The sequence below is a fragment of the Lithobates pipiens genome, unplaced genomic scaffold (assembly GCF_037356315.1).
Source record: "Lithobates pipiens isolate NorthernLeopardFrog02 unplaced genomic scaffold, aLitPip1_a1.2 Scaffold_23, whole genome shotgun sequence".
Taxonomy (NCBI): domain Eukaryota; kingdom Metazoa; phylum Chordata; class Amphibia; order Anura; family Ranidae; genus Lithobates; species Lithobates pipiens.
The window spans coordinates 313746143-313768988 of NW_027507785.1; the positions used below are offsets into that span (position 1 = coordinate 313746143).

Sequence of the window (22846 nt, forward strand, 5' to 3'; positions counted from 1 at the left end):
GTCTATAGGTGGTCGTTTGTTGTGCCAAAGAAATTTAGAGATGGCTTTGTTTAGGATTGAAGTATCTTTGTGTTTCAGAAGCAATGGGATTGTTTGGAGAGGATATAATTGAGCAAAACTGACCATCTTTACTAAGTGACATCTTCCCAGGAGCGAAAGAGGCAGATCCATCCAGTTACCCAATTCCTGAGTAATTTTTTTATCAATGGGGGATAATTGAGGTGGTATATAGAGGAGGGCAGTTTCCCTATCTTAATGCCTAGGTAAGTTATGTGGGAGTTGACCACCAAGAAAGGTAAGAGGTGAGCCCATGGAGGAGCAGACAAAGTGCCTATTGGGAGAATTTCGCTTTTGCTGTAGTTTATGCGAAGGCCCGAGCAGAGTCTAAATTCATCAAGTATTGTTTTAATGGCGAACATGTCAGAGGGGTTGGTAGAAAAAATTAGGATGTCACCTGCGAAGAGGGATGTGCGGAGTTCCGTGAGCCTATTTTGATTCCGTGTATGGGGTGCCTTTTCAATGAGGTAAAGAGAGAGGGGTTCTAGTGCAATGTTAAAAAGAAGAGGGGTGTCAGGTCACCTGAGACCAGGTGACAGATGCACTCCGTAGGAGTCGGAAGTGCACCGCTAGGTAGTGGACCTTAGGACTGACTGCTGCGCATTGTACCCAGGGAGATTCAGGACACAGGTCTACAGGATCACTAACACAGACCCCAATGGGAGCTGGAGCATAGATTCCCCAGGGCGCGGAGTCTAAGAACCAACGGGTGTTCGCCAGAGCCTCCAGTGGTGAGGATGGACTTCGCTGCAGTCTGGCTCCAGGTCGCGGCCCCTAGGGTCTCACAGCTCACGCTCACAGTAGATTACAGGAGGAGGAAGCAGCAGGCTGGAACGACAAGGATAGTAAGGGGATACGGCAGAGGTCAGGGCAACTAGCAGACAGGAACAACAGAGTAGACGCCAAAGGTTCAGGGTCACAGGCAGACAGGGATGGTCAGGGACATGCAAAAGGTCAAGGTCACAAGCAGACAGGAATCATTGAGAACGCGCCAAGGTCGGTAACAGAGTCAAACATAGAGCACACGGCAAGCAGGAACCAGGAAGCCAAACACACAATGAATACACAATGGTTGATCAGCACTGTTGACTTGCAGTGCACAGGTTAATATAGGGTTCCCTGATAGGGCCTGGGGTGGAGCCATGCTTAGAGGAGAGGTTACAGAACACATGAGGGGAGGTAAGCAAACAGAGGAAGATCACTGCAAAACAATGACAAGGGGAAAGGGGGCAGCCCTGTCTTTTGCCTTTATAGAGGTGGAATTCATCAGAGAGGAGGCCAGCCACCACCAGCCTGGCCGCGGGAGATGTGTACAGTCCTTCAGTTTTTAGGGGAGCCGGACTATGGCCAGCGAAAATAGAACATTTTCCTGGCATCAATGGGAGTAAACAGTGCCCCATCTTTGTCATCAGGGGGAGGAATAGTGCCCCATTGTTGGTGTCAGTGAGATAAATAGTGCCCCATCATTGGTGTCAGTGGGAGAAATAGTGCCCCATTATTGGTGTCAGTGGGAGAAATAGTGCCCCATTATTGGGGTCAGTGGGAGAAATAGTGCCCCATTATTGGGGTCAGTGGGAGGTATAGTGCCCCATTGTTGATGTCAGTGGCAGGAATTATGCCCCAATTCTAGTGTCAGAGGTCAGAAGAGTGTATCATATCAGTGGGGTGACCAGTGCCCCAAGGGCCAGACAAAGGCAAGCAAAGGGCCGCATCTGGCCCCGGGGCCATAGTTTGGAGACCTCTGGACTAGTCCATAATAAACATATACTCTTCAGACATTTCTAAAAAAAAGCCTACCTTGCCAGCTCAAGGAAGAGAAAAATGCCCCCTGCCCGGGCCCAGCGTTCCTAAAGTTGTCAGGATGTTGTTCCACTGGAGCTCTGCCTATTGAGCACAAACACGTGTAAGTAAAGATAAAATATCAAAATGAACTGGAGATCGGGCAATGCTTATATCATCAGATCTGCATCATCTTCCTATCAAAAGAAAACCTTCCCTCTTGAAGTCCCAGCACAATATTAGCTTTGTGTTGACATCATGTACAGATTACAATGGGCACCATATTTGGCTGCGGGTATAGAAAACTCAGTCAAAGCCTTGTGGTGGATACCAGGAAACCCTATTGGTCCTCCATTTATCAAGCTTCTATTACTGTATGCTAATTTGTACTTTCTTCTATGTGAACTGAGAATTTTACAAATAACTTTCTAATAACCATTTACAAGTTTGGATATAAGGAGCTTGAAATATGTCGTACTCCAGAAGTGTCCATGAGATTTCAACAAACTACGACCCTCTAATTCTGCCAGTAACAGCTGGATTCGGCAACGACTTCTTCAGATATCCCTGTGCCGTCCCTTCTTATGACAGCCAAGCTGGATAGCGATGTTCAGCCTTCCTCCTCCATAGGCATGAACAAGCACACTTGGCCAAACCGAACAGGCATGGACATGGAAAGATCTTTCTTATGTAAGGTCTTTTGATGGTGCCTTTATACATTTATTTTTCTAATACCCTGGAGAATAAAATGGCGGTCGTTGCAATACTTTCTCTCACGCCGTATTTGCGCAGCGGTCTTACATCGCACTTTTTTTGAGTTAAAAAATCAGACATCAGTAAAGTCAGCCCAATTTTTTTTGATATTGTGAAAGATACCCAACATGTCACGCTTCAAAAGTGCGGCCGCTCATGAAATGGCGACAAACTTTTATCCTTAAAAATCTCCATAGGCGACTTTTTCTAATAAAATTCTACAGGTTGCATGTTTTGAGTTACAGAGGAGATCTAGGGCTAGAATTATTGCTCTCACTCTACTGATCGTGGCAAAACCTCACGTGTGGTTTGAACATCTTTTTCATATGTGGGCTCTACTCAAGTATGCGTTCGCTTTTGCGCGTGAGCTAGGCGGGACGGGGCACGTTTAAAAACATTTTATTTTCTTATTTATTTTACCTTTTATTTTTTATTTTTACACTGTTCTTTTAAGAAAAAAAGAATAAATTGGGTCACTTTTATTCCTATTACAAGGAAGGTGTGTCCATCTTCAACCCCTCTTCCTTCCGGGGCAGCGAACTCCGGCTCTGTGACTGCCCGAAGTTGCGCGACGTCACTCCCGCGCATGCGCGTGGGAGCCCCCAGCAGCACCGATGTACCCTTTCCAAAGTGCGCATGCGCTGATGACATCGGCGCATGCGCCGTAGTCATCGGCGCTCAGCTTTTTCGTAAATATTTCCTATACCGTGAAGGTTTAGGAGATATTTCCAGCACCTACGGGTAAACCTTAATATATGGGAACAAAATATAATAATATAGGCTTACCTGTAGGTAAAAGTGGTTGTACAGGGTGTACAACCCCTTTAAGGCCCGTACACACAATACAAAAATCGGAAGTCAGACGAAAGATCTGCCAATTTTCGGATCGTTCGTACGGTGCTTTCGACAGATTCCGACTCCAGCTTTTCGTCATACAAATGCTGGATGTGCAGACTATAAAATTTTCATTTTCAAACGCGAACTCAACGTCCGATTTTTGTATAATTAGTATGGTTTTCGTCCGGAAAAAAAATCGTAAGAGCAAGACTAGGCATGCTCAGAAAACGAAAGAATACATACACAACAACTGAACACGTTACGTCACTTCTGAAGTTGAATTCTGTCATACAAGAATGTTCGTATGGTGATTAACCTCTTTACTTTCCACATGAGACTAGAATGCCACAAAAAAATGGACGAACGGTCGTCCGAATATCTGATGGTGTGTATGAGGCACCCCATCGCCATCTCTTACCCCCAACAGCCTGGGCTTCCTGCTGTTCCTGTTGTGAAGAGAAGAGGATGCTGGGGTTAATGTCCTTCGATGCAAAATTTTCCCAGGGAGGGGTGAGGTCCGTCTGTCTGTCCGTGGACTCGATCTCAATGTCAAGCGTTATGTGAAACAGCTGAGGATACTTGTCTGGAGAATCACACGCGTCAAGCTCAGGCCTGAGGATTTAAATAAAATAAAGAGTCATGCAAGGTTTATTGCATTTAAAACAATTTATTAGAGATGTGCAATTCGTTTAGTTCCAAATTAATTTTTTTAACAAATTTTGGCAAATTAGTTAATTCCGAACTTTCCAAAAATTCGGAAATTCGAAAATTGGAAAATTCCGGAAATTCGGAAGTTTGAAATTCGTAAATCCAAAATTAGGAAATTCGAAAAATTTGGAAATCCAAAAATAAGAGCGAAAAACTGAAAATTCAAAAGAAGGAAAATCCGAAAATTCAAAAACCCGAAAATCTGAAACAACAACTAACTACTAATAATAACTATTAAATTATAGGTATTGGAATTTCCTTTCAAATTTGGCTGTTAGTGAACGTAACCAGTACGAATTTATTTGAAGTTACAAATTATCTCAAATAATGAATGCCATATCTAAAAGAATGGAACGCAACAATATAATAATAATAACAATAATAATAATAATAAAACCTTTTTATTATTATTATTTATTATTCATTTGTTCCATTCCATTTGTTTAGATGCAGCATTAGTTATTTCGGATAATTTGTAACTTCAGATAAATTTGTATTTGTTACGTTCAAAGCCAAATTTGAAAGGAAATTCCAATACCTATAATTTAATAGTTAGTTATTATTAGTTAGTTATTATTTCAAATTTTAATGATTTTCTTTCTTTTTTTCAGATTTTTTTCAGATTTCAAAATTCTAAATTTTGATAATTTTAAAATTTACGAATTTTCGAATTTCAGAAATTAAAATTTCCGAAAAAAGGAAAAAAAGCAAATGAAATGAAAACGAAAAATTTCTTTTGTCAGTGCACATGTCTACAATTTATCAAGGCAGACATTAAGGAGTTTGCTTATACATGTGTTCATACAATATTCCAAAAACTTTCCCCCAGGATTCAGACATGATTCTAACTGAATCCAGTAAGAAAAATGTGTGAATCTGAGGTTAAAGTTGTGTGAAAAAAACATTTTATAGATAGACCCTCAGCATTTTTATAAATAGACCCCCAGCACTTTTATAGATAGACCCCCTACATTTTTGTAGATAGACCCCTCTGCAGTCACACATCCATCATGAATAATCCCAGCAATATATCGAATATGTGTATTTCCTATGACAGCCAGCTCCATCTAATGGCCATAATGTAGTATGTCTTCCTGGCTGCAGTATTGCAAGAAAATACTGCATTATGGCCACTAGATGGAGCTGACATTGTGAATATACATATTAGACACAGTACAGCAGGGGTAGGCAACCTGGGACCCTCCAGCTGTTGCAGAACTACAAGTCCCATCATGCCCCAGAGTAATTGTAACTGTCAAACTTGCAGTGCCTCATGGGAAATGTAGTTCCAGGTTGCCCACCCCTGCTGTATGGGGAGCTCTCATACAGCAAATAGTTTTTTGTTTTTTTTATAAATAAGCCCTTTAGGGGCCCATTTTCTGCCTAGGTTCACATGAGTGCTGGATGCAGCAGAAGATCACACATTAGACATGTTGCTGGGCTAGCCTTCTACCCATGGTGACATTACCGCCCCCTGTGGGAGAAGGGGACATGGTCTGAAAGTTGCATTCATTTACTGACACTAGAATTTCCATTATAATCGATGGTGCCTGCTCACACCTGAGTGTAGCGTTGCTGGAAGCTTGAGCTTGTTGCTCAAAAAAAGAACAAGCCCCTTTTGGGGCAGAGTTGAGCGTTTTGGCCCCAATAAGGCTCCAATGGCAGCGCGTGAAAAACAATGTGTGCTTTATGAGGGTGTTTGACTAGTAACTACTTTTCTTTGGCTAAAAAAATTAAAAAATGCTCAAGTCTGAACTCGGTCAATACAAACACAAAAGAAAAAAAAAGAAAAAAAAATGTCTGAAAAGGATTAAAGACGCTCAGTTTAGGTGTGAATGGAACCTCAAAGTAAAGGTTTCAGAAGGAAACGAGAGCAAACGAGACGTGCAATTCGTTTAGTTCCAAATTTGTTAATTTACGAAATTTTTCAATTTCCGAAATTTGGAAATTCGAAATTCAAAGGTTTATTGCATTTAAAACGATTTATTAGACATGTGCAGTTCATTTAGTTCCGAATTTGTTTAATTTTGACAAATTCGAAATTCCAGAAATTCGAAATTAGGAAATTTGGAAATTTGAAAAATCCGAAAATAAGAATGAAAAACTGAAAATTCAAAAGTATGAAAATATGAAAATTCGAAAACCTGAAAATATGAAATAATAACTAATAATAAATATGAAATTATAGGTTTTGGAATTTCCTGTCAAATATGGCTGTTAGTGAACGTATTTGAACAAATTATCTGAAGTAACGAATGCTGTACCTAAAATGTATGGAGTGTAACAATCTAATGATAATAAATAACAATAATAATAATAAAACCTTTTTAGTATTTATTATTAATTTGTTTAATTTGTTTAGATGCGGCATTCGTTATTTTGGATAATTCGTAACTTCAGATAAATTTATATTCGTTACATTCACAAACAGCCAAATTTGAAAGGAAATTCCAATACCTATAAATGTAATAGTTAGTTATTATTAGTTAGTTATTATTTCAAATTTTACTGATTTTCTTCCTTTTTTCAGATTTTCGAATTTTTGCATTTCTGAATTTCCGAATTCAGAAAATTCGCAATTTGAAAATCCAAATTTTAGAAAAAAAGCAAAAAAGAATGAAAAAAAAAAACCAAAAAATTTTTTTTGTCAGGGCACATGTCTAACATTTGGAGCCTAAAAAGTACAATATGTAAAATAAAATTTATTTGGATAATCAAGACTTGGTGTGTTTTGTCTGGAAACTTCTGCACAACAAAAGGTTCATCCATAAAGAGGTTATTAACCGTTATATATCCCCAGTGAAGTGACTGGCCTCAGGTGATACACAGAAATAAAACCAATCCTCCTACATAAGTTTTACCTGTTTATCTGCAGCCATCTCTTCTCTACATCTGTGCTGAATTATAAAGCTTGTCTGAGAGCTGGCATTACAAGCTTAGTGAGAAGATCTCTGAGCAGTGGCGTGGCCTGCCCTCCTAATCCATGCGCCCGGCCCCTAATCTACATGCGGGGTGGTGGGTACATGGACTCCAGTGTTTTTTTTTTTTTTAGAAGCACCTGATTACAACCTGAGGCTCTAATCAGCTTTAAAAAAGGGTGGGCTTGGGGTCGCAGAGCACTACACTCTGAGCCCACCCAGTTGTGTGACAATAGCAAATAATTATTCATTATTGTCATCCTGATTCTCCCCCCAGCCAATCAGGAAGCAGGTCGTGGGTCCTGAGACCCGATTGGCTGAGAGGAGAAGCACTCATATTGGAGGAGAAGAGGCAGAGGAGGAGGAGACAACGAGTCTGGATGGGGTAAGTGTGGGGCTGTTGACTGATCCATCTGATCGGGGGGGGGTTGGGGGCAGAAGATCTAGCACGAGCCGCCACTGGCTCTAAAAGTGGACTGGAAGGAAACAACAGAACTGAGGCTGTCAATCAGCTGGAGGTCCCTCCCCTGTCACCATTTTTTTCTAGGTGTCAGGAAAACTTGTCAGAAGTTGTTCATGCTGATAGCAGAGGACAGCAGACAAACATGACACTTAGCCTAGGTTCCCCCTATTGCGACCTGGAAGTCGCTCGATTTTTTTGACGCAATTTTGATGCGACTCGAAGCAATGCCTGTGTATTCTTGAGGTCTATGGACCTCAAGTCGCATCAAAGTGGGACCAAAGTAGTGCAGGGACTACTTTGAAGTCACACAGATAGGAACGGTACTCATTGGAAATCATGGGGTACAACTTGTCATGCCACTTTGCAGTCCCAAGTTGCATGACAAGTTGCACTACTGGAAACATAGTCTAAGTGCTCTGGATTGAGACAAGTACACACTATAGAGGGATGTGCTTTGTTCATATTTCATGTCTGAGGTTTACAACCACTTTAATTTCTCTGTAAACGGCTCAACTAGAAAACAGAGTAAAATGTGTTTGTTTATATATATATATATATATATATATATATATATATATATATATATAAACTGTTGAAAAAATAAAATATAGAATAAAAAAAACGGAGTAATCTAAACATACCGTATATACTCGAGTATAGGCCGACCCGAATATAAGCCGAGGCCCCCAATTTACCCCCAAAAAAACTGGCAAACTTATTGACTCGTGTATAAGCCGAGGGTGAGACATGCCTGTCCATCCCTGTGTGTGTGTCCGTCCATCCCTGTGTGTCCGTCCATCCCTGTGTGTCCGTCCATCCCTGTGTGTCCGTCCATCCATCCCTGTGTGTGTGTGTGTCCATCCATCCATCCATCCCTGTGTGTGTGTGTCTCCATCCATCCATCCATCCCTGTGTGTGTGTGTCTCCATCCATCCATCCATCCATCCCTGTGTGTGTGTGTCTCCATCCATCCATCCATCCATCCATCCCTGTGTGTGTGTGTATCCATCCATCCCTGTGTGTGTGTGTGTCTCCATCCATCCATCCATCCGTGTGTGTGTGTCTCCATCCGTGTGTGTGTGTGTGTGTGTGTGTGTGTGTGTGTGTGTGTGTGTGTCCAGCCTACCTGTGTCCCGAGCCTTTGTCCCGAGCCTCCGTCCCGTGTCGTGCCTTGCCTTCGTCCCGTCCCGTCCCGTCCTGTCCCGTGCCTTGCCTTGCCTCCGTCCCGTGCCCTCTTCGTCGGCGGCCATTGTAAAATTCAAAAGCCGCGCCTCCTCCTTCGCCTGTGATAGGCGGAACACTGAATTTCCCAGCAGCCTGTGTTCCGCCTATCACGGACGTCGTATCATCCTCGTCCGTAGTACGAGGATGAGACGACGCCCGTGATAGGCGGAACACAGGCTGCTGGGAAATTCAGTGTTCCGCCTATCACAGGCGAAGGCGGAGCCGGAGGCGCGGCTTTTGAATCATAGAATGGCCGCTGTCTGTCTGCTCGACACGCTGATCGAGCGGGCAGACAGCGATGACTCGAGTATAAGCCGAGGGGGGCACTTTCAGCCTCAAAAAAGAGGCTGAAAATCTCGGCTTATACTCGAGTATATACGGTATACATTAAAATGCAAAACCTAAAAGTACATTTATACTTACTTTATAAATTTTAACACTGTTGTTCCGAGTGCTATGAAACCTGTGTGAAACTGTAGCTGTAGTATCTGAGTGTTTGTCATCTAAAATCGAAAAGAGACAATAAAAGATGCTGCAAAAAAAAAACAAACAAAAAAAAAAACTGGACAGCAGATAAATAAAAAACATGGTTTCTCAGCAAGAACTAAACGGTGACCATACATGCACAGATCTATTTGGCCAATAAAGGATTGATTTTTGCTTGGGAAAGTGGATAAAGAGTGCTGGAGCCTGGTGGTCACTTTTTACATTTATTTTCTATTAAAAGTCATAAGCCAACAGGTTTCGGAGACCAATCCCTCCTTCATCAGGGCTTGGGTTTTGGTTGCTTGATATGTGCAGAACGCAAAAAAAATTGTTTTGTTTCGTTAGTTACACAAATTTGTTTAGTTACATTCATTTGATTCATTCGCTGAGAGGTTGAGTGCCAGTCCAGAATTGTGGGCGGATCCCGACTTTATGGTCACGATCCTTCTCGAGCCTGGATTGACTTCCATGACGTCATCCCGCTGTCTGCTAAAAACAGGTCGCAGGAGTGCAGAACGAACTGCACTCCTGTGATCCACAGGAGAAGTACAGCCAGACAAGCTTTCCCCCCGTACTCCTCCTTTAAGGGTTCTGCACTTCTGCCTTTGACCCCGGGAGCATGAGTAATGGATTTGGGGGTCCTAGAGGACCATAGACCTAGCAGTAGCATGCAATGCCAGGCCTTCGTTAACTAAAATGTATTTATTTGAGGGGCAAAACATTGGTTCCGCCTCATCTTGAGTATGAATTTAAAATGCGGTACAAAGGGTAAACCGCGCTACTCAAACAGCAAAAGAAAGTAACCTATAAGCAGCAGCCCTAATCGTAATACTCCGATATCAAACTAAATAGGTGAACAAAATGAGCTGCGCTAAAAACAAAAAATTATATACCTAAAACCTAATCCAAAACTATACCGATAGATATAGAAAAGAACAATATTAAGTGACGAAAATATAATTAGTAAATAGTATACATAAATGTTATCATATCATCATATAAGTGAATAAAGTGTATACTAGATCTGAAATAAAGTAAACATAAATCCTATAGAAAAAACCCCCCACAAAAATTAATGTATATTAAAACAAAAATTGTGTGTGCTAAATCTAAACCAATAAAATTAGCAAAAAATAGTATTCAAAAGCAATAAAGAGTTCATATATACTGAAGAAAAAATTGTCCAAAAAATATTGTTGATTCCTCAAAATTGATATTAAGGTGCAAAAATATCCACTAATGCGTGTATATAGAAAATAATCAAAACAATCCTCCACCAGTGAGAAGAGGGGCCGCTTACCAGAGTTTTAGATCCCAGTGTTAGTGAGATCAGTAAGGCAACAGCACAGAGGTTTCTGGATAAACCGTCACAGGCACCACACCATTTGCATCTCCAATACGAAGGCTCCAATCGGGAAACGAAGGTATCGTAGATTGCTGACACCACGCTGCTTCTATCTCCAATACGAAGCCTCCAGTCAGGAAAAGAGGGTATCGTGGATCATGTATAAAAAATCAAAGGCACTCGCATAGCGTAAAACCACTTGGTTTAATGAAATAGAATAAAAAAAATTTACACTCACATATGTATAGAAAAAACGATCACATAAAAAACGAGCCGGCCGGACTCGTGTGCCGCCCGCACTTCCTGGTTGAGCGTAGAACGCGGAGACGTCAGAACGCCTATCTACCTACGCGCGATTCGTCACGAACGGACGTGTTCACGTCCGTTCGTGACAAAACGCGCGTAGGGAGATAGGCGTTCTGACGTCTCCGCGTTCTACGCTCAACCAGGAAGTGCGGGCGGCACACGAGTCCGGCCGGCTCGTTTTTTATGTGATCGTTTTTTCTATACATATGTGAGTGTAAATTTTTTTTATTCTATTTCATTAAACCAAGTGGTTTTACGCTATGCGAGTGCCTTTGATTTTTTATACATGATCCACGATACCCTCGTTTCCTGACTGGAGGCTTCGTATTGGAGATAGAAGCAGCGTGGTGTCAGCAATCTACGATACCTTCGTTTCCCGATTGGAGCCTTCGTATTGGAGATGCAAATGGTGTGGTGCCTGTGACGGTTTATCCAGAAACCTCTGTGCTGTTGCCTTACTGATCTCACTAACACTGGGATCTAAAACTCTGGTAAGCGGCCCCTCTTCTCACTGGTGGAGGATTGTTTTGATTATTTTCTATATACACGCATTAGTGGATATTTTTGCACCTTAATATCAATTTTGAGGAATCAACAATATTTTTTGGACAATTTTTTCTTCAGTATATATGAACTCTTTATTGCTTTTGAATACTATTTTTTGCTAATTTTATTGGTTTAGATTTAGCACACACAATTTTTGTTTTAATATACATTAATTTTTGTGGTTGGTTTTTTCTATAGGATTTATGTTAACTTTATTTCAGATCTAGTATACACTTTATTCACTTATATGATGATATGATAACATTTATGTATACTATTTACTAATTATATTTTCGTCACTTAATATTGTTCTTTTCTATATCTATCGGTATAGTTTTGGATTAGGTTTTAGGTATATAATTTTTTGTTTTTAGCGCAGCTCATTTTGTTCACCTATGAATTTAAAATGTTGGTCCCTAATCAATGGAAAGGATGTCCTAGGATTAGAAAAACTTTAAGGAAGGGCAGAGAAATTCATAAGCGGGCTGGAGTATCTCATTTTCGAGGAGCAAACAAGTAAACTAAACCTATTTAACCGAGAGTGAAGACGCTTAAAGTAGAACTAAAGGCAAAACCTGAGACAGGGATTAGAACCCCTGACAGGTTTTATTGCTGTCTGTTTGCCCATTAGGGAGATTCACCCTGTAGTAAAAAAGAAAAATCCCAAATTTTAGTTGTGCCCAGAAAAGTAATAGCGGTTCCATTGGGGACACTAGTTCTGGTGACCTGGGGGTCCAAGGGACTCACTGTAAGGGCGGACATAACAGGATTTATCTTTTTATTAATCAAATAATAATAATTTGTTTAGTTACATTTGTTTAATTTGTAGAATTACATGGTTATATTCTATTTTATTTTATTCCCTTATTTTCTATTTTATTTTTTTATTTTCTATTCTATTTTGTTCTGTTTTACTCTATTATTTTCTAGCCTTTTTTTCTATTCTATTCCTTTATTTTCTATTATATTGTGTTATATTCTTTTCTGTTCTATTATATTCTTTTCTATTCTATGCCTTTATTTTTTATTCTATTTTATTCTCTTCGGAAATTGGATTTAATTAGAAAACGATTCAAAATCTAATTAAAAAATGATTCAAATTCGGGGGAGGCAGCCAGGGATAGGGGCACCATCTCAGCTCTATATAGACACCTTAATGAGTACAAGGTGGCCCCTAAGTCTGTGGCAATGTTGGGCTGGGAGACGGAGGTGGCTCAGGTTTTTTCTGTAGAAGACTGGGAGGTTATGGTTGACAATATGCACAAATGTACTCGCTCTGTTTCCACCAAGGAATCGGCCCTTAAGCTTCATACCAGGTGGTATTATTCCCCTGACCGTCTGCACAGGATGTTCCCGCTGGTGTCGGCCTCCTGTTTTAGGGGATGTCAGGATAGAGGCACACTCCTTCACACCTTTTTGGGGGTGTAAAGCCTTGGAGCATATCTGGGCCAAGACCTCCGTATTGGTTGAGAGGATCACTGGCACCTCTATTGCGCTTTCGTACCAGATGTGTGTTCTCTATGCTGATGTCCCAGGAGTCCCTCGTCCACAACAAAGGCTGATCCATACTCTCTTTAGCGCCATTCAGTGGGCGGTAGCGCTGAATTGGAAGTGCCCCTTGGTGCCATGGTCACAGGTTATTCTCCGCATGGAGTCCATTAGACTAATGGAGCGCATTCACCATACTCTCTTGGACTCCATGCACGTATTTGATGGGAAATGGAGTGGAAGGGGCGGCCCTCCTCCTTACATCCAGGTTAGAGGACCCATGACCCACATGGGCGACGGGTATCGAGGTTATATCTTATGCATAGAGGGTCCCCTCCCGCACTAGAGGAAGGGCTGGAATAACGATGGTTTTGGAGCCTACGAAACACAGCTACCATCATGGCTTGGATAAATTGCTAAACTAGTGCATCAAAGGCATTCTATTCTTTCTTTCTTCTTCGCTCTTTTAGGTTTTCTTTTTCTTTGTTTATTTTAATGTTGGTTATTCTATGATTCTATTTGTTCCCGGAGATGCCTCATGGAGGTCTCTTTGATGACGCCTCTGTACCACATCTGGCCTGTATCATTTTTGAAAAAACACTTTCCTGTTTGTTGGATATGTAAACTTGGATGTTCTTTGTCCATTCTGTTGAGACACCAACTGCATTATAACTATTGGCCTTGTATCCATTAATGCTATTTTTGCAACTGGTATTTTCTGTAACAAATTGCCTGTACTTTCATATTAAAATCGTTTGAAAACAAAAAATGATTCAAATTCAATTTGCAAACTGAGCATTAGTGAAGGCGATCATGCCGTCACCGACGGCTCCCTCGCGCATGCGCTAAAGTGACGTCATCGCTGCTCCGGCCAGTCACAGCATCAGAGCAGCGATACCCGGAAGTCACTCCGGGTATCATGGCGGCCACAGAGGAGGTGAACGAGGGTTGCTTCAGGGGCTTCCATCTCAGGTAAGTAACTCATAATGAGCTAGTATGCTATGCATACTAGCTCATTATGCCTTTGCCCCGCAGGGTGTTTATTTTTTTTTTTTTTTAGAGAGGGTTAACTTCCTCTTTAAGAAATTATAACAATTAAACTGTGTAAGTGTCTACATTGTTTATTTCTCTTTTGGAGATAAATAAAAAAAAAAAAGACAGTGTAAGGCCCGTTGACGGATGAAAAAATGGACATACATTTCTATGGGATAGCGGACGTTAGCAGAAGATCATCCACTGATATCCTAAGTGTCAGGGCTGGGCTCCTATTTACTAGCAGCGCTTTTCTTTCATTGCACAGAAGCTGCTCAGCTGTCGGCTTATTACCAGCCACTCGTTGTTTCCTCTGTGACTCACCTGGTTGCCATTACCTGCCTCATTAGTCCAGCCTACAGCCAGCCTCTTATGGCTATTTAAACAGCTTTGCTAATTTCCTCCATGCCCTTGCATAGTCTATGATCTCCAGTGTCTTCCTGTGTATGACTTGGCCTGGCCGACGTCTCTTTTGATATCTGTCCTGTTTTTGCTCCTTACTACGCTGACTTCTGGTTTACTGACCCCAGCTGATCTGATTACCCGACTCTGGCATCCAAATCCTGGCTTCAGTTTTTGACTATGTTCCTGAACTGTGTTATTTTTTTCTGTTTTATTAAAGGTGTGATTTTAACTGCAGTTTCTGTCTCCGTCTAGTTTATGCTTCCTGACTGTATGTGGATATAATAATATATACTGTGAAACCTTGGATTAGGAGCATAATCCGTTCCAGGAGAATGCTTATAATCCAAAGCACGCATATCAAAGCGAGTTTCCCCATAGAAGTCAATGGAAACGAAGATAATTAGTTCCGCACTGACTTCTATTACATACAATACTGCATGTGGCCAGAGGTGGGGGGGGGGCGCTGGAGAGCCTCAGAAACTCTTGGAAACAGAGTATTTCAGAGTCATTCCAAGTATTTCTGAACGACTCCGAACCGCTCCGAGTGTCCCCGGCGCCCCTGCACCTCTGGCCAAATGCAGTACTGCACACCCCATTGTCTTGAATCCTGATCGTTTTGCGAGACAACACATTTGCAAACCGAGTCGGAATAAAAAAAAAATTAAAAAGTTGCTAGTCTTTCAAAACACTTATTAACCTCGTTACTCCTAAAACAAGGTTCCACTGTAGCTGGGCATTACTTAATATTTGTGAGTTTGCAGCTGGGTCAACCAGTGGAAAGATAGTAGGCAACACATTTGGATTGCCAAGGAATCCCCCTGCTGGTTCTGTGTGTGGTACTGATGGACCAATGTAAGTGGGTTATTGGCACTTAAGGGTTTAGGCTAGAGTCAGACCTCCTTTAAAGTGGCTGACAGATCATAAATGAGCATTGTAGACAAGACCTTGTTCCACTTTTGGACTGCTGTTCTCTGATGGTCAAAGACTTATAGTGGATATCCAGCTTTGGAAAAAGTGTTGAGGTACAAAAGTTCATGCGACTTGAGAAGCTTAAGTCCATACCTTTATCGACCAAGAGAACCCTGTTGGTTATGGCAGATATCTACTATAACCAGCTGCTGTGCAAACTCACAAGGGGTGGATCTGTAGCCCCTGAAACGCGTAGGATTTATGAACAGTCATTGGAATATACCTGTATTTAGCTTGAATATCACGGTTAATCCTTCATTTCTAGATTGTCAGGGATGGGCTCAGCCCTTCCTTCTCTGAGCTGGCTACTCAGCTGTTGGCTAATTGCCAGCTTCTATCTCTCCAGTGTTACTCAGCTGTTGATGATATCCCGCTCGTCAGTCCTGCCTACTTAAGCCGTCCAGCCCAGAGGATCTCTGCCTTTGCCTTGGTCAACATCACAGAAATTATCTCCTACAATCCTGTTCAAGATCTGCTTTGCTGACATCCCTTCTGGCTCCAGATCCTGCTTGCTGTTCCACTACACTGATCCCTGACTTCTGGCTTGGCTGACTATCCGTTCCGGTTACTGAACTTTGGCTACGTTTTGACTACGTTTGTTCTTTTTACTTTTATTATTAAACAAGTGTGATTTAACTGTACTTACGTCTTGGACTGATTTAATGGTTTCTGACAAAAAATCACTTAATCCATTTTTAGCAGCTTTATTATATGAATGTTCTAAGTTGATATTTTGTAATTTCATCCAGGCCTCAGAAGATTATGCAGTAAATTTAACTGAGCCTTTGATCAATATTTAGCTTAAAAGCTTACTTTATGTAGCAAAAACTCCAGAAAGTGGCACGTGACTCTTTCTGATCGTACAAGAAATCGGTAAAGTATATTTGAGCCTATCCTATTTTTTATTTAATTTTTTTAAATCTAAATTATCTGTGTATGTTGGTAATAAAAACCAAATCGAACTGCAATTTTTGCAGCTGAGGAACTAGACAGAAAGTGTGTATAGCAGCTTGACAATACGCAGTTACGTTCTCCATAGCACCTACCTTTGCTTGTAATCTTCCACCGATTGTGGACCTCATATGATAAACAGAAACAACAACATCACCATGAACTGTGACGCCTAGAGGAAACACCACTTTCCCTTCCTGAACCCGATATTCCCTAAAAGGGAAAACAATTGAATTAATAAACAGGTTGGAGGGAAAGAACTTACCATTAGTGCTGGGCAAACAGTGACTTTCCATGTACTGCGTAACATCTTTCTCCCCTCTAACCATACTTGGGTTGTGTAGGTAAACCATGAAAATACTGAGTTGTGTTGCTAAGGTCCTGGTGCCCATTCAGTGGTCTTTTGGCACTTACTGTGTGGCCCCTGGACACATTTTTCATTATTCGGATGTGTCAAAATTTCAATAGTAACAAAGTTAAACGAATCCGAAATAATGAAACGAAATTCAAATTCAAATCAAATTTGAAAACTAAATTTGAATTAGAAATCAAATTCAAAAACAAGAATAGAATAGAAAATAAATTAATAGAATAGAGTAAAACAGAACAGAATATAAAAGAAAATAATTTAATATAATAGAAAATATTATTCAGATGTATCAAAATTTCAATAGTAACAAAGTTAAATGAATCCGAAATAATAAAACGAAATTCAAATCAAATTTTAAAACTAAATTTGAATTAGAAATCAAATTCAAAAACAAGAATAGAATATAAAATAAATGAATAGAATAGAGTAAAACAGAACAGAATTAAAAGAAAATAATTGAATATAATAGAAAATATTATTCGGATGTATCAAAATTTCAATAGTAGCAAAGTTAAATGAATCCGAAATAATGAAATGTAACTGAAATTCAAATCAAATTTGAAAACTAAATTTGAATTAGAAATCAAATTAAAAAACAAGAATAGAATAGAAAATAAATGAATAGAATAGAGTAAAACAGAACAGAATATAAAAGAAAAGAATCGAATATAATAGAAAATATTATTCGGATGTATCAAAATTTCAATAGTAACAAAGTTAAACAAATCCGAAATAATGAAATGTAATTCAAATTCAATTCAAATTTGAAAACTAAATTTGAATTAGAAATCAAATTCAAAAACAAGAAAAGAATAGAAAATAAATGAATAGAATAGAGTAAAACAGAACAGAATATAAAAGAAAAGAATCGAATATAATAGAAAATATTATTCGGATGTATCAAAATTTCAATAGTAACAAAGTTAAATGAATCCGAAATATATAAATGTAATTGAAATTCAAATCAAATTTGAAAACTAAATTTGAATTAGAAATCAAATTCAAAAACAAGAATAGAATATAAAATAAATGAATAGAATAAAGTAAAACAGAACAGAATTAAAAGAAAATAATTGAATATAATAGAAAATATTATTCGGATGTATCAAAATTTCAATAGTAACAAAGTTAAACGAATCCGGAATAATGAACTGAAATTCAAATTCAAATCAAATTTGAAAACTAAATTTGAATTAGAAATCAAATTCAAAAACAAGAATAGAATAGAAAATAAATGAATAGACTAGAGTAAAACAGAACAGAACATAAAAGAAAATAATCTAATATAATAGAAAATATAGGAGTAGAATATAAAATAAAAGCAAAGAATAAAATAGAATAAAAAATAAGGGAAGAGAATAGAAAAGAACAGAATAGAAATTAAAAGAACAGATAATAATAGAGTAAAACAAAACAAAATAGAATAGAAAATAAAAGACTAGAATAGAATCTATAAAGTTAACGGCAAAAAAATGGGCAGACTATGGACTCCTCTGTCTTTTTTTTTGCAGTTACTTTTACAAAGAAACATAGAAAAGTTACGGCAGATAAAAAGATCACGTATTTCATCAAGGCTGCCCACTTTTTTACATTTTTTGGTTTTTTTTTGTTGTTTCTTTTTTTTGTTAAAGCAGAACTCCGGCAAAATTTTTTTTCCATGTCCTTGTTGCTGATCTCCTACCTTCACCAACTTTGCCATCCATGTTCTTCTGAGCTCTGTAGTTCCTCTGCAATAGGCTGCTGAACTTGCTTAAAAGATGTTATTGCCTGCTGACATCCTGTTTTGTAAGTTCGCTGGCTGCTATCCCTCTCCTCAGCTCAGCCAGAGGTCTGACACGCCCCCTTGTAGTCCTCTGACTGGTGGTCCCTGACAAGCAGCACTCGTGGTCCCTGACATGCGGCATTCATAGTCCCTGACATGCGGCACTCGTGGTCCCTGACAAGCGGCACTCATAGTCCCTGACATGCGGCATTCATAGTCCCTGACATGCGGCACTGGTTTGCATTTATATTAAATATATTAAATTTATTAATTTAATTTACATTTATTTATTAAACGCATTAAATTTATATTGTATTAATATGCATTCATATTAAAATGATTTTGCATTTATAAGGCTGTAACCTATCATACTGTGTGTTATGTATGGCTTGCTGACTGCAGAATGAGGGGTGTGATTTATGTTAAAGTGGGCGAGTACATGTACACGCCTATGTACCTCCCACATTCACTCCCATCCCAAGGATTCATGGGAAATGTAGGCTGATTACAGTTAGAGAGAGGGAAGCAGTCAATCGCTGTTCTAAGAGATCCTCCCTGCCAGAATAGATGATGCATTTTTTGAATCACAAAGCTGACTTCCTTCCTCAATCATATCTCTTAAATGGTAAGATATTTCACAAATGTGATAACGGTTTAAAGTGTTTTGTGTGGGGGGTGTACTAATGGGGGATATTTAGAAAATTCCGGAGTTCTGCTTTAACTTTTTTTTTGTCTGACTATAGATATGCGTTTGTCGCAAGCATTTTTGAAGCCATTTACTGTTGACTGTCTCATTACATCTGCTGAAAGTTTATTCCGAGCATCAACCACCATGTCAGTAAAATAATTATTTCTAAAATTAATTGTGAACGTCCCTCCAGTTAGTATGAGGTCATGTCACCGTGTTCTTGATTTTAGTTTCATATTAAAAAGACTGCCCTCCTGAACCCTATTCACCCCCTTGATGTATTTACAGGTTTCAGTTATGTCTCCTCTTTCCCTTCTTTCCTTCAGACTGTACATATTAAGTTCCTGCAATCTCTTCCAATATGTTTTGGCCTCAGACCTGTCACCATTTTTGTTACCTGTCTCTGACCTCATTCTATCTTATCAATATCTTTCTGTATCTGAGGTCTCCAGAACTGGGCACAATACAATTTTCTATCTTTCTATAAAATAGAAAAGAATAGAAAAAAGATCCTTTAAATAAATAACACTTTCTGGGTTATTTGTTTAAAGGATTGGGTTAAGTGGAATTAAATTAACAGGGCAAGAGGGACACACAGAATTAGGGTGGAGCGTATTGTGAGACCCACCCCTAATATTTAATTTTGAATTTAATAAATTTTTAATTTTCTAGGAGCACTGGGATAATGAGATTGGGAATTTATAGGTGGGATTTGGGGGCGTCGCATTGCCTTAAAGGGGTTTTATTAATTTTAATTTTCTTTCCATGCCCCCTTGTAAATGTTGGATAATGGGAATTGATCATTTTAGAGTAAGAATCATAGACCTATAGGAAATGTAATACGGTATGATTTATATACTCCATGATGTGATGTATATGGTCATATTTTTATATGTTGAGATTTTTGAATGTCATGTATTTTGTTGTTTATTCTGTTTTTAAAAAAAAATGTAATAAAAAAAGAGTTGAAACAGAATAGAAAATAAAGAATAATGAAATAGAAAATAGAATAGAAAATAGAATAGAATAGAAAAAGAAAAGGAATAGGGAAAAAAACAAAAGACTAGAATAAAATAGAAAAAATATAACCATCTTCTGAAATTCGAATAGAATAAATTCAAACAGAATAGAAAATAGACTTGAAAAGAAAAAAAAACAAAAAACAATAGAATGCACTAGAAGAATATAACTGTCTAGCTTTCGAAATTCAGATTTAGAATAGGAAAAAATTCAAATGCCGATTTGAATTTTCCAAATTCAGTTAAATTGAATTCAATGGATTTCAAAAACAAATAGACGAAACTAAACTGAATGAATTCCGAAAATGAAGTAAACAAATGTAACAAAAAAAATTATTTAAATAACAAATTGAAACAAAACTTTTTTTTTCATTCTGCACATATCTAGTAACCACTACTGTGCTTTAGTAGATCCAAAGCTTATATTTTTTTGATTTGGGTAATGTGGTTAAAACAGCTGTCAGGTTTCCAAAGTCATCTGTGCCTGGTACCTGGAGCTCAGCTTTGGTAGAGAACACCTATGAATGCTGATTGACATCCGATCGGTATTTTCCTATACCAAATCAACAGAAATTGTGTTGTGAACATGCCCCAAGCCTTGGACACTCACTTCATCCTCTCGTAGTCCTGCATGGTGCTGAAGAGACGGGTCTCCCCGATGAGGACCTCACAGAACGGCCGGCATCCATTCCGCTGTTTATTGAAGCAGGGCACAGGGCTGATGGTGGCACTCCGAATGACAATAGGCTTGCAGTGAGGGTTTACCGGCTTGTCAGAAACCAGGTCACAGATATATCCTATGTACCTAGAGGACAATAAAATACAAAAACATCAAAGCTGGATTCCATAACTTAAGAGTAGAAGTTGCCACAGCAGCTGTGATTCAAACCCCCCAGCTACATACAGTAGATGATAAGTACAGACACATGGATATCCTGAATGCAAGATAATATATAGGATAGGCTTGTAGCGGTGCGTTCATAAGGGCGCTGCCGCCTATCTCCTGGCACCACTCTAGCAACAATAGATAGATCCATGCATTGCATGAATCTTTCTATGGCCGCCACTGCCACCCCCTATTCATGCACCTGGCCCCTTTTTGGGCACCAATCACCTAAATTACAGCAGCGGGGAGGGGGTTGAAGCACCTGACTGGAGCCATAGGTGTCAAAAAAGGTGACATGCGAGCGCCATGCTGGGCACTCGCAGGTCACTCAGCTGCGTTAGAAAAGCGAATGAATATTCACTTTCCTAACACTAAAAGGCCTCTCCGCCAATCAGGTGCTTGGATTTGTTACCCGTCACCTGATTGGCTGAAACGACAGGTGCTGTAATTGGATGCCTATCAGGCATCCAATCCTAGCAGATGATGGGAAGAGAGGACGGGAGAAGACATCGAGGAGCTGTCCCACCGCCACCAAGACAAAGTAAGTACAAACTGGCTGCATTTGATGGGGCACAGTGAGGCTGCATTTGATGGGGCACAGTGAGGCTGCATTTGATAGGGCACAGTGAGGCTGCATTTGATGGGGCAGTGAGGCAGCATTTGATGAGGCAGAGTGAGGCTGCATTTGATATGGCACACTGGGAGCGTTTAATTGGGCACAGTGGCTGTCTTTGATGGGCACAGTGGTGGCAATTGATGGGCACAGTGGTGGCAATTGAAGGGCACAGTGGCTGCGTTTGATGGCACAGTGGCTGCGTTTGATGGCACAGTGGTGGCAATTGATGGGCACATTGGTGGCAATTGATGGGCACAGTGGCTGTCTTTGATGGGCACAGTGGCTGCGTTTGATGGGCACAGTGGTAGCAATTCATTGGCACAGTGGTGGCAATTCATGGGCACAGTGGCTGCGTTTGATGGCACAGTGGCTGCGTTTGATGGCACAGTGGCGGCGATTGATGGTACGGCACAGTGGTGGCGATTGATTGTACAGTGGCTGCAATTGATGGGTTTTTTTCAAGAATTTTTCAGTTTGTTAGCACCCCCTCAAAAATTTTGAGCACCAGGCGCCACTGGGCTTGGCATGCAATTGTGTAGAGCTTGTCAACCTTTGAGCTAAATAGGGATTCAAATGTGGCCCCTGACATGACCCAAGGGCCACACATAATATTCAATATATGTAATGCTTGAGAGGACTGTCAGACTGCAGACCTAACAGAGAAAATGAGGGTCAGAGAGGGTTGACAGGATACATTGTTGGTTGGGGAGATGCTACAGAAGACAGTATGAACTGGGAACATGATACATGAGGCTGGTAGAGATCAATACTATTACCCCAATCCCACTACAGACTGCTGAGGTCCGAGGGCCACACATCATATACCAAAGGTCTACATGTGGCCTCTGAGCCACAGGCTGGGCACCAGGGAGGATACAGTGAGGGAAATAAATATTTGATTCCCTACTGTTTTGGTACATTTTCCCACTGACAAAGAAATTATCTATAATTTTAATGGTTGATTTATTATAACAGAGAGAGACAGAATAACAACAAAAATATCCAGAAAAATGCATTTCAAAAAAGTTATAAATTATTTTGCATTTTAATGAGTGAAATAAGTATTTGATCCCCTATCAATCAGTGAGATTTCTGGCTTCCAGGTGTCTTCTATACAGGTAACAAGCTGAGATTAGGAGCACTCTTAATCTCAGCTTGTTACCTGTATAGAAGACACCTGTCCACAGAAGCAATCGATTAATCAGATTCCAATTTCTCCACCATGGCCAAGACCAAAG

At 39.8% G+C, this 22846-nt stretch overlaps 1 protein-coding gene across 3 annotated transcripts in view; it reads right to left on the bottom strand.

Moving 5' to 3' along the window:
* The window catches only part of DNAJC6 (DnaJ heat shock protein family (Hsp40) member C6), a 147281-nt gene that overhangs the window by 36777 nt on the left and 87658 nt on the right, over window positions 1–22846 (bottom strand). For all 3 annotated transcript variants that reach the window (XM_077450542.1, XM_077450543.1, XM_077450541.1), the window contains 5 exons: window positions 20717–20911; window positions 16363–16480; window positions 9163–9242; window positions 3845–4038; window positions 1855–1941 (listed from right to left, as the gene is read on the bottom strand). In XM_077450542.1, coding sequence (XP_077306668.1) covers window positions 1855–1941; window positions 3845–4038; window positions 9163–9242; window positions 16363–16480; window positions 20717–20911 — 674 coding nt within the window. The remainder of the gene's footprint in view (window positions 1–1854; window positions 1942–3844; window positions 4039–9162; window positions 9243–16362; window positions 16481–20716; window positions 20912–22846) is intronic.